The 14,219-nt window shown below is 61.0% G+C and overlaps 2 protein-coding genes across 5 annotated transcripts in view; one reads left to right on the top strand and one right to left on the bottom strand.

Moving 5' to 3' along the window:
* The window catches only part of TNXB (tenascin XB), a 59,488-nt gene extending 50,644 nt beyond the window's left edge, over positions 1 to 8,844 (top strand). For all 3 annotated transcript variants that reach the window (XM_067752600.1, XM_067752599.1, XM_067752598.1), the window contains 17 exons: positions 138 to 458; positions 1,078 to 1,365; positions 1,729 to 2,007; positions 3,305 to 3,592; positions 4,596 to 4,919; positions 5,238 to 5,573; positions 5,858 to 5,980; positions 6,090 to 6,233; positions 6,427 to 6,546; positions 6,651 to 6,794; positions 6,884 to 7,014; positions 7,139 to 7,271; positions 7,366 to 7,517; positions 7,608 to 7,704; positions 7,796 to 7,957; positions 8,045 to 8,208; positions 8,554 to 8,844. In XM_067752600.1, the coding sequence (XP_067608701.1) occupies positions 138 to 458; positions 1,078 to 1,365; positions 1,729 to 2,007; positions 3,305 to 3,592; positions 4,596 to 4,919; positions 5,238 to 5,573; positions 5,858 to 5,980; positions 6,090 to 6,233; positions 6,427 to 6,546; positions 6,651 to 6,794; positions 6,884 to 7,014; positions 7,139 to 7,271; positions 7,366 to 7,517; positions 7,608 to 7,704; positions 7,796 to 7,957; positions 8,045 to 8,208; positions 8,554 to 8,655 (3,308 nt within the window). In that variant the 3' untranslated portion in view covers positions 8,656 to 8,844. The remainder of the gene's footprint in view (positions 1 to 137; positions 459 to 1,077; positions 1,366 to 1,728; positions 2,008 to 3,304; positions 3,593 to 4,595; positions 4,920 to 5,237; positions 5,574 to 5,857; positions 5,981 to 6,089; positions 6,234 to 6,426; positions 6,547 to 6,650; positions 6,795 to 6,883; positions 7,015 to 7,138; positions 7,272 to 7,365; positions 7,518 to 7,607; positions 7,705 to 7,795; positions 7,958 to 8,044; positions 8,209 to 8,553) is intronic.
* A 12-nt stretch (positions 8,845 to 8,856) lies between these two features.
* Positions 8,857 to 14,146, bottom strand: CYP21A2 (cytochrome P450 family 21 subfamily A member 2). Of its 2 annotated transcripts, XM_067752614.1 has the most exons (10): positions 11,256 to 14,146; positions 11,080 to 11,169; positions 10,809 to 10,963; positions 10,628 to 10,723; positions 10,419 to 10,520; positions 10,231 to 10,317; positions 9,855 to 10,055; positions 9,415 to 9,593; positions 9,230 to 9,333; positions 8,857 to 9,138 (listed from the first exon to the last, which is right to left on the bottom strand). In XM_067752614.1, the coding sequence occupies exons 1-10, from the start codon at positions 11,461 to 11,463 to the stop codon at positions 8,873 to 8,875; spliced, it is 1,488 nt and encodes a 495-aa protein (XP_067608715.1). In that variant the 5' UTR covers positions 11,464 to 14,146; the 3' UTR covers positions 8,857 to 8,872. The 2 variants fall into 2 exon arrangements, with proteins under 2 accessions (XP_067608715.1, XP_067608716.1); XM_067752615.1 differs by lacking the exon at positions 11,256 to 14,146 and having other exon boundaries at positions 11,118 to 11,136.
* Positions 14,147 to 14,219: the final 73 nt, after the last annotated feature.

Raw genomic sequence — 14,219 nt, 5'->3', positions numbered from 1 at the left:
AGCTGAACAGGACCACCCAGCCCCAAGGACGGGCTTCTCTGAACTGCAGGGCCCGGAGCTGGGGCCAAGCCTTGGGGGGAGACCCAAGGACATCAACTGGGACCCTGCCTCACCCTCTCTGTGTCTCTCCTTCTCAGCTGCAGAGGAAGACACCCCCAGCCCCACAGAACCCAGCACAGAGGCCTCGGAGGCCCCCGAGGAGCCCCTCCTGGGGGAGCTGACGGTGACAGGATCCTCCCCGGACTCGCTGAGCCTCTCCTGGACCGTCCCCCAGGGCCACTTCGACTCCTTCACCATCCAGTACAAGGGCCGGGACGGGCCCCAGGTGGTGCGTGTCGGGGGCGAGGAGAGTGAGGTGACCGCTGGGGGCCTGGAGCCCGGGCGCAAGTACAAGATGCACCTGTATGGCCTGCACGGGGGGCGGCGTGTGGGCCCCGTGTCCACCGTGGGCGTGACCGGTGAGTGAGGGGGCAGGCCCTGACTCCCAGGTTTCCCTCTGTTGCTCTCTTGTTTCCCCCTTTGGATCTCAGCACTCCTCACAGATGGGCCTCTGGGTCCCTTTCTTTTCTCACGTGGTGCTGACGATCCCGCCTCATCCTTGAATTGAGTGGCGGCTGATGGACAGTGTGTTCAGGGCAGCTGGGCAAGTAGCCTGTGCCTCATGCGTTTCGGCTTTCTTCCTGTCTTCTGGATCTGGCAGCTCAAGCTCGCTCAGTTGTTCACGTGTGGCTTCCTCAGTCTCCCTAACCAAGCATTTTAGTGGCTCGGAGCGTGGCTACAGAGTCAGGCTCTCTAGGTTTGAATCCTGCTCTAAGACGCTGTGTGATTTTCAAATGTTTCTTAACCTCTCTGTGCCGCAGATGCCCGTCAAATGAGGGTGATAAGGATAAAAGCATCTACTTCATCTGTTGTGTGAGGATTAAGTGTACTGTTTGTGAACTGCTTACAGCAATGCCTGGGACGTGTTAAGCAGTTAGAAGAGTTTGCTACAAATGTTCATTTCATAGCCAGGGAACAGCCCTCCCTCTCTGGCCCAGGGTCCTGCCATTGACCACAGCCTCCTCTGCTCTGTTCCAGCCTCCCTGAACACAGAGCCCCCCGTGGCACCCCGCCTGGGGGAGCTGGCTGTGGCAGCCGTGACCTCAGACACAGTGCACCTGTCCTGGACAGTGGACCAGGGCCCCTTCAACTCCTTCCTGGTCCGATACAAGGATGTGCAGGGGCAGCCCCAGGCAGTGCCCGTGGGTGGCCACCTCCGAGAGGTCTCGGTTTCGGGTCTGGCCCCGGGCCACAAGTACAAGTTCCTACTCTTCGGACTCCAGGATGAGAAACAACACGGTCCCGTCTCTGCAGACGCAAAGACCCGTGAGTGAGGGCTGGAGGCCGCCTTTAACCCTGGAGCCCCCTGCCCATCCTCCACTCCCTTGTGGAATTTCACGTTTCTGTGCTCCACACTCCAGACCCATTTATTTACTGGGTCCAGTGAAATCCAGGTCCTGAGTACCCCATTACCCCCTCATTCCCATCCTACTCCTCCTACATCCCGAGGGACACGTGCTTTCTTGCCTGGCTCCTCTTTTATCCCTACTCCTCTGCCTTCCCTCTTCCTGACATGTGACCTGGTCACCCCCTCCCAGCACCCAGAACCAGCTCCCAGAGCCCTAGCGCCCCAAGGAGGCTCTGTCGGCTTCATTTCTGTCACGTTCCATGCACCTCTCTCTTTTCCAGTCCCAGACACTAAACCTTCTCTCCGCCTGGGGGAGCTGACAGTGACGGACGTGACCCCAGACTCCATGGGCCTCTCCTGGACAGTCCCCGAGGGCGAATTTAACTCCTTCGTGCTTCAGTACAAGGACAGGGACGGGCAGCCCCACGTGGTGCCTGTGGCCTCAGACCAGCGCGAGATCACCATCCCCGGCCTGGAGCCCAATAGCAAATACAAGTTTCTGCTCTATGGGCTGGGAGGCAGGAAACGACTGGGCCCCATCTCTGCTGAAGGCAGCACGGGTGAGCCCTGGCCCTGCCTCCACCCCACTCCCCGCGCCCCCCCCCCCGCCTTTTTCCAGAGCTTCCTTTCATCTGAGCCCCCAGAGTTGGCCCCGGGGCCTTCCCGCAAAGTTTATTCTCCTCCCTTCAGCCTTGGCATGACAATCCTGACACGAAAGGCAAATATTTATTGAGTCCCTGCTGAATGCCAGGCACTGTTCCAAGCATTTATTTCCTTCATTCACTGATTAGCAGTATAATAAGAAGAACTCAGACTTTGGAGCCAAGCAGGCCTGTGTTCAAATTCTGACCGCCAGCTGTGTGGCCTTCAGCAGGCCACTTCTTTTCCTTGAACCTCAGTTTCCACACCTGCATGACGGTTATGACTAAAATCTGCTGGGGTTCAATAAATGTTCACATCTTCCTCCCTTCATTCCAGCCCTATGGCAAGAAGTGGAAAATATGGGAGGGTTTGGCTGCAAAAAGACTATGGAAAAATCTGGTGTCTTGTGCCCAATACTCAGCCCCCGAGGAAGGGATGGAGGTGGGTCACTGACCCTTACCCCACCTCCAGGACCATGAGTCACCCTGGCCAGACAAGGATGGGGCGCACAGCCAGCTGGGGCCTGGGGCTCTCAGGCTCCGTAATTCTCTTCCCCAGACCTTCATTGTGGAGACTGGATACAGGCTTCTCCAACCCCCATCAGTCAGTACCCACACCCACCTAGACAAGTCTCTTTTGTGCTCTGCTCTGCCCTTTGTCCGCTCAGCTCTGCCCCTGGCTTCTCCCCCTGCCCGACCCAGCCGCCCTGGTCTAGTGCTGTGAGTGCAGAGCTGGGGAAGCAGGTGGAAAGGCGGGCCCAGGCTGATGGTGAGTGAGGGTGAGTTTATGCCTGGGCAATGGGAGCCCGTGAGCTTGGCTGGCTGTCCCGCCCAGCTCTGACTATTTGGGGGCATCTCCCTGACAACCCAGACACCCTCTGGGAGCCTTTCTCAGCTCTGGCCACACTCCTGCTCTGGGGGACTGGGGGTCAGAGGGAAACTGAGGCCCTTCCTGCAATCCCAGCCGCAGCTCTCTCATGAGGTGCTCTTTTATGCATTTTCTGCACGCTGATCTCAGAGTGGGGGAGTGGGGGCAGGAAGGAGTCTGGGCAGCGGCCTCCAGAGGAGGAAACTGGGCTCCTTCATACAAGGCAGGGCTGCAGCAGCCTGCCTGTCTCCCCAGGTGGCTGACCCTCCCTCCCCCCAGAAGCTGCCGGGGCTGAGGTAAAGGCAGCTCTTAACTAGGTTTTCTCCCTCGCCCCCGCTCTCCCTACAGCTCCCCTGAAGAAGGAGCGGCAGCGCCCACCCCGCCTGGGGGAGCTGACAGTGACAGATGAGACCTCGGATTCTCTGCGCCTCTTGTGGACAGTGGCCCAGGGCCCCTTTGACTCCTTTGTGGTCCAGTACAGGGACACAGATGGGCAGCCCTCGGCGGTGCCTGTGGCCGCAGACCAGAGGGAGGTCACCATAGAGGGCCTGGAGCCTGGCAGGAAATACAAGTTTCTGCTCTATGGGCTCCTCAGAGGACAGCACCTGGGCCCCGTCTCTGTCCTGGGAATGACAGGTGAGCAGGAGGCTGTCCTGCTTGGTCCTAGCCAGCCGGCCTGAGTGGGTGTCCTCACACCTCTGTGCTGAAGGCCTGGCACGAGTGGGCGAGGTAGAGCGGTAAGGGGGCCCTGCACGGGGCTCGGGAGGAAGAGCCTCGGAACCAGCGTGATCGAGGGGTCAGTCCGAAGCAGGAGCCAGGACGGGTGGCAAGGCAAAGCCCTGGCAGTGGTCCCTAATCTGCGACCCCCACCCAGCCCCAGTGCTGCCAGCTGCTCCCCATTACTCTACTGGGGCGGCTCTTACTTCCTGGCATGCTGGCCTTGGCCAGATGAGGGCAAACCCCCTCCCGTGGATGAGTCAGGAGCATTTTCTCAAACGGAAAATTACTGGAAAACAAAGCAGGCCAGGGTCATAGAAACCAACAGGAGTGGCTGCACTGATGGAGTTCCCCGTCCAGATTTCCTAACACCCACCTCAAATCAGCCTGGTGGTGGCGGGGCCGACCTGGCTGGCGGGATGCGCCCTTCGAGTTCACCAGCCAGTTCCATCCTCAGCTCTTCTCGGCAGGGAGGACCACGTGCCCTGAGCTCAGGGAGGGACTGAGTTAGTCCTGCCTCAAGCCATGGCACCAGGCGCCCTGGCAGGTTGGGGAGGGAACAGGGCCCGTGCAGACATCTAGAGTGGGGCGCACTCAGACATCAGGGTGAAGACGGAGAAAGCAAGCACCGGATTCAGACAGCAAAGGAGCCCCACAAAGAGGTCATGGGGCCACTGGGCTGGCACTCAAGAGAGGCCGAGGGGCGGCAGGAGTCAGTGCCCAAGCAGGGTTGTGGCAGATTCAAGAGAAGGAAGATGCTAGGAGAGCCTCAGTCCTGTCTTCTCTCCACGCTGCCGTGGCCAGGACCATGAGGTCCCCTGCCTCGGCCAGCCCCGATCACCTCTCTGGAGGGTGAGATGGAGTGGGAGGGCCCCGCCCCCCCCAGCCCCGCTCAGCTTCTCTCTGGGCTTCTCCCACGCAGCCCCAGAAGAGGACATGCCCGCACCCTCGCACCTGGCCACGGAGGCCCCCGAGCCCTCTGAAGGGCCCCGCCTAGGGGCACTGGCAGTGAAGGACGTGTCCCCAGACTCCCTGCGCCTCTCATGGAGCGTGGCCCAGGGCCCCTTTGACTCCTTCGTGGTCCAGTATCAGAGCACAGGTGGGGAGCCCCAGGCCTTGCTCGTGGGTGGCGACCAGAACAAGGTCCTCGTGTCAGGCCTGGAGCCCAGCACCTCCTACAAGTTCTTCCTCTACGGCTTGCGTGAAGGGAAGCGCCTGGGGCCCGTCTCAGCCGAGGGCACCACAGGTACCGTCAGGGTAGGGCCTGGCCTTGCCTGCCTCTGGTCTGGGACTGAAGAGGCGAAAGGGGGCACCCAGAAGCAGTGACCATGGGGAAGGAACACCGCGAGGGCGCCACGGAGGGAGGAAGGGGCGCGTGCACAGCCTTCGGCTCTACACGTACATGTCGTCACTATGTCCGACCTGTGGATGCCAGCCCCTCGTTAGCTCCATTTTGCAGATGAGGAAATGAGCGCCAGGGTGGGGTGGTGGAAGGGATCTAGCAGCAGGTCGCCTAGCTGGTGTGCTTCAGTCTCCAAAGCCTTCTTTCCCACCCACTCTGCAGGACCAGCTCCTGCTGGGCAGACCCCCGGAGAGCCAGGGCCCCGCCTGTCCCACCTGTCGGTGACTGATGTCACCACCAATTCGCTGCGGCTCAGCTGGGAGGCCCCACCCGAGGCCTTTGACTCCTTCCTGCTCCGCTTTGGGGTCCCGTCACTGAGCACCCTGGAGCTGCATCCACGTCCCCCGCTGCAGCGGGAGCTGACGGTGCCAGGGACACGGCGCTCGGCCATGCTCTGGGACCTGAGTCCAGGGACCCTGTACACCCTTACGCTGTATGGGCTGCGCGGGCCTCACAAGGCCGACGGCATCCAGGGCACAGCCCGGACCCTCAGCCCAGGTAAGGCCCCATGCTGGGCACATATACATGCTGCCCCGAAGTAGGGGGTCTCTGTACTCCCTAGGGTGGCACCTAGTGCCTCAGCCAGAGGGGAAGTTGGTGAGTGGTGACGAGCTTGGAGTCTGCGGAGCGGCTTCCATCTCTAGGCCCAGAGGAAAGGCGGGGTGGTGAGCACATGCGGAGGCCGTGGGGCCCAGGGAGAAGGAGGAGGCTGGGAAGCCCGGGGCAGGAGCCTCCCTGCCCTCTGCCCTCACCATGATTCCTTGGCACATCTGTCCCGTCAGCTCTGGAGCGCCCCCGTGACCTCCAGTTCAGCGAGATCGGGGAGACGTCAGCCAAGGTCAGCTGGATGCCCCCGCCGTCCAGAGTGGACAGCTTCAAAGTTTCCTACCAGCTGGCAGATGGAGGTGATACCCTCTTGCCCGTGTGTCACTTGCCCCATTCCTCCTGCGCCCTGCCCACCCTGCAGCTCCTCCTTGCTTCCCTGGCCGCCTCCCCAGCCCAGTGTGTTTTCAGGGGAGCCACAGAGTGTCCAGGTGGATGGCCGAGCCCGGACCCAGAAACTCGAGGGGCTCGTCCCAGGCGCTCGCTACGACGTGACCGTGGTCTCCGTCCGTGGCTTTGAGGAGAGTGAGCCTCTCACAGGCTTCCTTACCACAGGTGAGACAGTCCGGGCCCCGGGCAGGAAGTAGCGGGAGAAAATGCGGGCACGGGTGGGAGTTGAGAGTGAACGGGGAAAGGGAAAGGGGGTGTTGGAGGCGCCAATGGCAGACGAGAGGTCCAGCAGAGTTTGGGAAGGCGAGGAGTGGGGAGAGCAGCAGGGAACAGCTCTGGGCCCCCTCCCTTCTCCCAGTTCCTGACGGCCCCACCCAGCTGCGTGCACTGAACTTGACGGAAGGATCCGCCCTGCTGCTCTGGCAGCCCCCCCAGGCCCCGGTGGATACCTATGACATCAAGGTCACAGCCCCAGGAGGTAAGCAGGGCTGAGGCCTCTGGTGGGGACTGGTCAGGGTGGGAGAGCAGAGGGCAGGCTGGGCTCCGGCAGGGCAGCCGCTGATGCCGCACCCGCTCTCCCAGCCCCCTCGCTACAGGACTCAGCCCCTGGCAACGCCGTGGACTACCCCCTGCAAGGCCTTGTGCTCCACACCAACTACACGGCGACCCTGCATGGCCTTCGGGGCCCCAACCTCACCTCCCCAGCCAGCATCACCTTCACCACAGGTACGGTCTGTGAGGTGGTTTGGGGGCGGGGAAGAAGCGAGAGCGCCAGGATGGGCCTCATCTCCATCTTCTCTTCCTCCCCCTCCCAGGGTTGGAGGCCCCCCAGGACTTGGAGGCCAAGGAGGTGACCCCCCGCACAGCCCTGCTCACTTGGACTGCACCCGAAGTCCCCCCAACTGGCTACCTGCTCAGCTTCAACACCCCTGGTGGACAGACCCAGGTGCCCTCACCCCTGCCACTCTGGCCAGCTCCCTCCCTGGGCTCCAGTCCGGGAAGTGCTGCCTCTGCCTCCCGGGTGGGGCCCACCTCTCTCTCCCCTGACCTGCCCCTTGTCTGTTCCACAGGAGATCCTGCTCCCAGGAGGGGTCACCTCTCACCAGCTTCACGGCCTCTTTCCCTCCACCCTCTATAGCGCGTGGCTCCGGGCCATGTGGGACCGCAGCTTCACTCCCCCCGTGTCCACTTCCTTCACCACTGGTACTCAGGCGCTGGGACCTGAGGTTGGGGCTGAGTGGGTAGTGGGCGTCTAGAATCTGGAAGAAGGACTGGACCCTCGCTCTCCTCTCCCCAGGTGGACTTCGGATCCCCTTCCCCCGGGACTGTGGGGAGGAGATGCAGAACGGGGTCAGCACCTCAAGGACCACCACCATCTTCCTCAACGGCAACCGCGAGCGGCCCCTGAACGTCTTTTGTGACATGGAGACCGATGGGGGTGGCTGGCTGGTGGGTGGCAGTCAGAAGCCCAGGGGTCTGCACAGGGCAGGGTGGCTGTGCCCGGGGCCATAGGCTGATGGTGCCCCCACCTGCTTCCAGGTGTTCCAGCGCCGCATGGATGGAAAAACTGACTTCTGGAGAGACTGGGAGGACTATGCCCATGGCTTTGGGAACATCTCCGAGGAGTTCTGGCTGGGTTAGTGCCTCATAGGGATTGCGGGACCAGGGAAGGGATGGGGGCCCTGTGGACACAAGGACCCCGACGAGCACACATTCCCCACCCCCAGGCAACGACGCCCTGCACAGCCTGACCAAAGCCGGCGACTACTCCTTGCGTGTGGACCTGCGGGATGGGGACGAGGCCGTGTTTGCCCAGTACGACTCCTTCCAAGTAGACTCGGCCGATGAGTACTACCGCCTCCACCTGGAAGGCTACCACGGCACTGCAGGTGAGGGGTGGGCCTGGGGGTGGGGGGCAGGGACGGGGTGGGAATGGGGAGGAGAGGCCCTCACTGCGCCTTCCACGCCCTGCCCAGGGGACTCCATGAGCTACCACAGCGGCAGTGTCTTCTCTGCCCGTGACCGAGACCCCAACAACTTGCTCATCTCCTGTGCCGTCTCTTACCGAGGGGCCTGGTGGTATAAGAACTGCCACTATGCCAACCTCAACGGGCTCTACGGGAGCACAGTGGACCACCAGGTGAGAGGTCCAGGAGGCAGCACGGAGCGGGGGCTCAGCCCACCTGGGTGTTTGTGACGCACAGTGTGACAAGACAAGTTACTGAGCCGCTCAGCGCCCCAGGGCCCTTTTCTGTGAAATGGAACAGTAATGCCAGTCTCCAAGTTTTCTCGAGGAGATGATTTATTGGATGTAAAGGGACAGCTCAGGATTCAGCCTCAGTCCTTTGTAATAGAGGGTTTAAGAAGGATAAAGGGAGGGAGGATCCTTGATGGATTTGTGGGAACCATCTCGCCAGAGGGGAGCAGAGGTGGGAGCAGATGGGATGTCAGGCTTTGACTCTCTCTCTCGACAACCCCTTCCCAGGGAGTGAGCTGGTACTACTGGAAAGGCTTTGACTTCTCTGTGCCCTTCACGGAAATGAAGCTGAGACCAAGAAGCTACCGGCCCCCGGGCAGGGGAGGCTGAGCCGCTGCTCACCCCTCCAGCGCCCTACTATGACTGCCGAGCACTGAGGGGTTGCGCTCAGAGAAGAGCCGAGGGCCACCTTCACCATCCAGCCACCGGAGGAAGCCTTCTCCACCCGCGATCTCACAGCACCATGTTTACAGGGGGGAGGGAAGGGGTTTGTACGGGAGCAATAAAAGGAGAAACCGAGGCCAGTGAGTCTGGGCTCTGTCACTGGTCATTGGTGCTCGCGCACGCCCCGGCCTCCACCGCCCCGGGGCTGCAGCCGCACCTGGAAAGGCTGAATCTTGAGGTTGACGCCGCAGTAGGGATGGGGCTGCAGCGAGGGCAGGGCGCCCGCGGGCGACAGCAGCGTGAAGGCCTGCAGCAGTTGCCCCAGCACCACGAAGAGCTCGAGGCGCGCCAGCGGCTCGCCCAGGCACACGCGCGCCCCGCAGCCGAAGGCCAGCGCGCTGGGGTTCGCGCCCGCGTCCAGGAAGCGGTCTGCGGGCGGAAGGACGGACCTGCAGTTCAGCGGCCGCCTGCACTCGGCCTCCGCCGCCCCCGCGCCGTGGGCACCCGCCCCGCCACGCACCGGGCCGGAACTCGTGCGGCCGCTCCCAAACGGTCTCGTCCAGGTGGGCACCTTGGAGGTTGGGGATGACAACCATGCCCTCGGGGATGTCGTAGCCAAAGATGCTGAGGGGTAGGGTTAAGTTAGAGGCCCGCCGGGACCCCGCTGGGGCCTTTGCCACTCGGCCCTCCCCCCTCGGGAGTCACCTGCTAGCCCGCGTGGCGCGGTGCGGCAAGGCCAGGGGCACGACGGGCCGCAGGCGCAGCACCTCAGCGATGGTGGCGTTGAGCAAGGGCAGCCGAGCGCGGTCCTTGTATGGGACTCGGGAGCCCGAGGCTCCGGGGCCCAGCTCGCGATCCAACTCCTCCTGCAGTCGCCGCTGAATCTGGGAAAGTGGGGCAAGCCCGAGGTCCGGGGCCCAAGCCCTGCCGCTGGCCGACCCACGGCTGCCCGGCCTCCCACCACTCCCTGGAGCAGCTCACCGGAGACTCTGTGCCAAGTAGGAGAACCCCCTCCCAGCCCGCCCCAGACTCACTCGCCCCCAACCCCCCTCCCAACACAGCCCGCGGCGGGTTCAGCGAGCTGGGTTCCCGCTGCCCTGGCCAAGCTGCCAGGAAGGAGCCTTTCGCCTGCCTCCAGGGCGTACCTCAGGGTGGTGAAGCAGGAACGCCACAGCCCAGGAAAGGGTGTTTGCTGTGGTCTCAGTGCCACCGATGAAAAGGTCCACCACGGACATATGCACGTGCCCTTCAAGGAGCTGCCCGGGGCCCTCTTCCACTCTTTGCTTCCCCATCCCCTGGAGCATGTAGTCCGTCATGTCCCTCCACTGGCCCGCCACCATGCTCTTCTGGAGAGGGGAGGTGGAGCCAGCCTGAGTGCCTGGCTTCGGGGGGCGGGGGGCAGTGTTCAGCAGGGGGCAGCAGGTCCAGGACTGGTGGGGCGCCAAAGAAGCTGCCTAGCTCTGGGGCAGTAGCATCACTGCTGTGAGCTGAGGAGGAGCCCGGTGCACGCACGGTTCCCACCTTGTGCTGCCTCAGCTGCTTCTCTACAATGTGGTCCCTGTTCTCCATGGCCTGCTTCAGCCTCCGGAGCCCGGGGTTGGGGAAGAACTGGGGCAGACAGCAAGAGAGCTTAGCCGCTGGGAAGGGAGCCTCTGCCCACCTCCGCCCTGTCTCCCAGGACCAGGTGTGTCGGGGCTTCACCTCCTCACCCTGAGAAAGGGAACCATGTCCAAAATTTGGATGGACCAGTGATCCCAGGTTTTCATCAAGTCCTGGACACAGTCGTGAAAGGCATGTACTAAGGTGTCCTCCTGCCAGAAAAGGAGGGAATCCTTTCGGTTCAGGACCAGGAGAGGGTACGGGAGGGGCTGGGCGGGGGATGGGGCCCAAGCCTATGTGAGGGCAAGAGAACCTTGACCTTGTGTCCAAAGGTGAGGTAACAGATGATGCTGCAGGTGAGGAGAGAGAATTCCTTCTGGATGGTCACGGGGGCACCTGCCCGGGCTTTCATGCGCTGAGGAGAAGCAGCATGAATTAAATAGGGAGGCTGCCGGGAGGGGTGAAGCTGACCTGGGCCAACTGTGGGAGTCGAGCCTCACCTCACAGAACTCCTGGGTCAGCTGCTCCACCCGGGGCTCCATGGAGCTGCGGACGCCCAGCAGCAGGGCTGAGCGCGTGAGTTTCTTGTGGGCCTTCCAGAGCAGGGAGTAGTCCCCCAGTGAGATGTCCTGGCAGTGCTGAGATACCAGCTGGTCTGTGAGTAGGGGTTGGGGGCAGGGGGTCGAACTGACCAAGGAAGCCAGGGGCCTGACCTTCCCTGCCTCCCATAGCCCCTGCTTCTTCCATCAAGAAATGCCCCCCACCCCTTACAGGATGGTATCTGGGGTCTGCCGGCAAAGTCCACCCACTTCCTGATCAGGGCCTCCTCAATGGTCCTCTTGGAGTTCAGCACCACCACATCTGGGGGAGAGGAAAAGCAGGGTGTCAGCAGGGAGAGGACCCCACCTCCACACCGCTGTGGGGCGAGGGAGGGAGCAGATGCTCACCTTGCAGCCCGAGGCGGAGCCTGTAGATGGGCCCGAGTTTCTGAGTCAGGCCAAGCAGATAGACGGGGAGGTTGGGCTGCAGCAGGTGCAGGAAGCCGGGGACAAGAGGTGGGAGGTGGAGGCTCCTGAGCTTCCACTGGCCCCACAGCAGGCGAGTGCCGACTAGCAAGGGCAGCAGCAGCAGCAGCAGCAGCCCTACGAGTACCATGGCTGGAGATGCGGGCAGGGGCCCAAGCCTGGCCACTTGGAGCTCTTGAGACCTCCAGCCATCTGGCTACTTGGGCTGTTCTGAGGCCTCCCTTGACTCCTTCCCTCAGGTCCTTGCCCACTGTCCCGCCCACAAAATAGTATATTCCTGGAATGGCACCAACCCTCTTGGCCTTCGAAAATCCACATATCAAAGAGCAGGCCTTTTCCCATTCATCTATCAAGAAAGGACGGGAAACACAGCCCTGACCTTCTTCAGCAGCCAGAATCAGCTTTCCGCCTCCACATCAACCAGGCAAGAAAGAAAACACGTCCACTCTTGGGCCTGAGCCTCTCCGGATCCCCACCGCGCCCCCCAACCCTGCCACCTCGGACCAGCTTCTGCCACGGACTTTGTCTCAGAGAGAAAAATGAAAACCCCCGCCTAATACGCCCTCCCAGATTGCCTGAAGAACAAAAGGAGATGAAAGTGATCTGTGTGTTTTTCTTTTCACTTACAGATAGGGGAACCAGATGTCCTGGTTTGCCTGCGTTATCCCAGTTTATACCTGTAGTCCCAGTGTAATCACTAACAGCGCCTCATTTCACTCTCAAAAGTTGAAGATGAACAAGTAAATGGTCCCTTAATTTGGAGCTCTTACCGTGTACCTAATGCTCTTTGGTTGCAAGCAAAAGAGACCCACTTGAGCTGGCTTGAGCCAAAATTAAGAATTGTTATACAAATACAGGGGTATCTCACGGAACCCAAGAGCAGGAAAGTAGAAGGGACCTCGCTGGCCTTGGAAGGCCAGGGATAGGGAACAAAGAAGCCCTAGAGACGGGGCTGCTCCCTCACTCTTTGCTCCTCCCACTCTGCCGTCAAGCTGATTGTGCTTCCAGGTGCAGGCAGAACAGGACTGCCTTCCGGGTTAGAGTCCACAGATTACAGGTTTAGCACCAGGGCAAGTGGGGTTTCCCAGCATGAATGAACATGCCCCCCATAGATTCCAAAGTCCGCAGGAAGGAACTTGATAGCCACAGCTGGGATCAGGGGTCCAGCCCTATTCTGGGAGCCGTTGCCACAAGGGGTGGGGTCCTAGTGGACCAAGTAGGGCTATCAGGGGCCACTTTTATGGGTGAGGAGGCAGTTGAGGGGCTTAGGAGAGGTCATGCGAAAGAGGGGAGGCGGGGCTCCATGAGAGGTTGGGGCACCTAGGGGATGGGGTGAGGGCTGGCAGATGACCTGCGGTCCACGCATCCCCCAATTCCCCATCCCTGGCTCTGTGAACCAACCTCAGAGCTTTAACCGGAGCAAGCCTGTGCTACCAGAGAGCCTGAGTCGAGATTCCAGCTGTGCTACCCACTAGCTTGAAGAGTTAACTTCTGGGGGTCCCGATGGAGAGGCTCGGGCTCAGCCTGGATCCACGCCCAGGACTGGGGAGGAGAAAACATGGGCCTTCTGGGATTGGGCAGCAACAGCTGGCAGCCTCCTCATAGCTGACAGCTATAGCTGACTCTTTGGCTCTCATAGGTGGGTTTATGCCACCACCATGCTGACCAGCTCTGGGGAGAGATCTGATGGGCAATGACCAGGCCACGTAGACAACAGCCCTCGGAAGCCTCGGAAATACTGGGGAAGGTCAGAACTTCTCGAAGTTGCATGGAATAGGAGGGGATCCATTCAAAAGGAGAGTGACCTGGAATGCTGGCATGCCGGTGAGTGTCCCTTCATAAACTGACACCATTTACCTTGCCAGCCCCATCTTTTCCACACCACCTCCAAATCCAAATTCCAGACATGATGAATGACACGCAGTGCCCCCGAATGTGCTCTGTCCTGCCCCCAGCCTCTGTGCTCTGTCCTGCCCCCAGCCTCTGGGTCTTTTATATGCTTTCTTCTACCTCAAATACCCTCATCTACCCCTACTCTCTTTGCTTGACTCCTCAGCCTTCAGAATCCCACTTAGATGTCACCTCCTCCAGGAAGCCTCCCCTGCCCACTTCTCACATTCCCCCAGACTGGGTCAGATGCCCAAACTATGTGCTCCATAGGATCATGTAGCTCCCCGACATCACACCTTTCACAGAGGATGGGAGCCTGGCACAGGGCATGGCACGGAGTGAGAGTTCCACAGATTTCTGTTGAATGATTGAATGGCAGGCTGCTGAACTGTCTCAGTTTTCATCAAAACTGATCTCAGCAAATTTCTCTAGATGAATTTCTAGGTCAGCCCTGCAGACCCAAGGGGTGCTGCCAAAGGGGGAGGGCTAGGCAGGCGGGTGGGGAGGGTTGACCCCAGTCGAACAGCAGTTGGCCTTTTGATGAAGACATCATCAGATGTGAGGATTGCACAATTCTGGGAAAGTTACCTAATACCGCTGATAAAGGGATCAAGTGTCAAACGGGCTTTCGGCAGACCAGGTCTCAGCTACAAGCCAGACCCCAGAACTGCCAACTGCGTGAGGACAGACTGGGAGACGCGTAGCTGAATAGCTGCTCTCGAAGCAGAAGAGCTGAGGTGCTGGCTGAGCGCCAGCCCCGCCTGAGGCCACAGTGATGGGTTGTATGGGCGCGGGGAGCCCTGCAGGCACCGTGAAAGGGAGGCTCTGGTGTGGACACTGGATCCTCGGAGTGCAGGGTGATCTGCCTGGGGTGGTCACTATGAGGGACTGAGCTCCCAGGGGGTCATCTGGCGGGGGGAGATTCAGGCAGAGCTGGACACGGCGAGGGTCACCCAGGCTCTGAGAGCCTAAGATTATGCAAACCCTGGCCTGGGC

The sequence above is a fragment of the Pseudorca crassidens genome, chromosome 10, assembly GCF_039906515.1.
Source record: "Pseudorca crassidens isolate mPseCra1 chromosome 10, mPseCra1.hap1, whole genome shotgun sequence".
NCBI classification, from domain to species: Eukaryota; Metazoa; Chordata; class Mammalia; order Artiodactyla; family Delphinidae; genus Pseudorca; species Pseudorca crassidens.
This window is presented reverse-complemented; position numbering and strand designations above follow the sequence as displayed.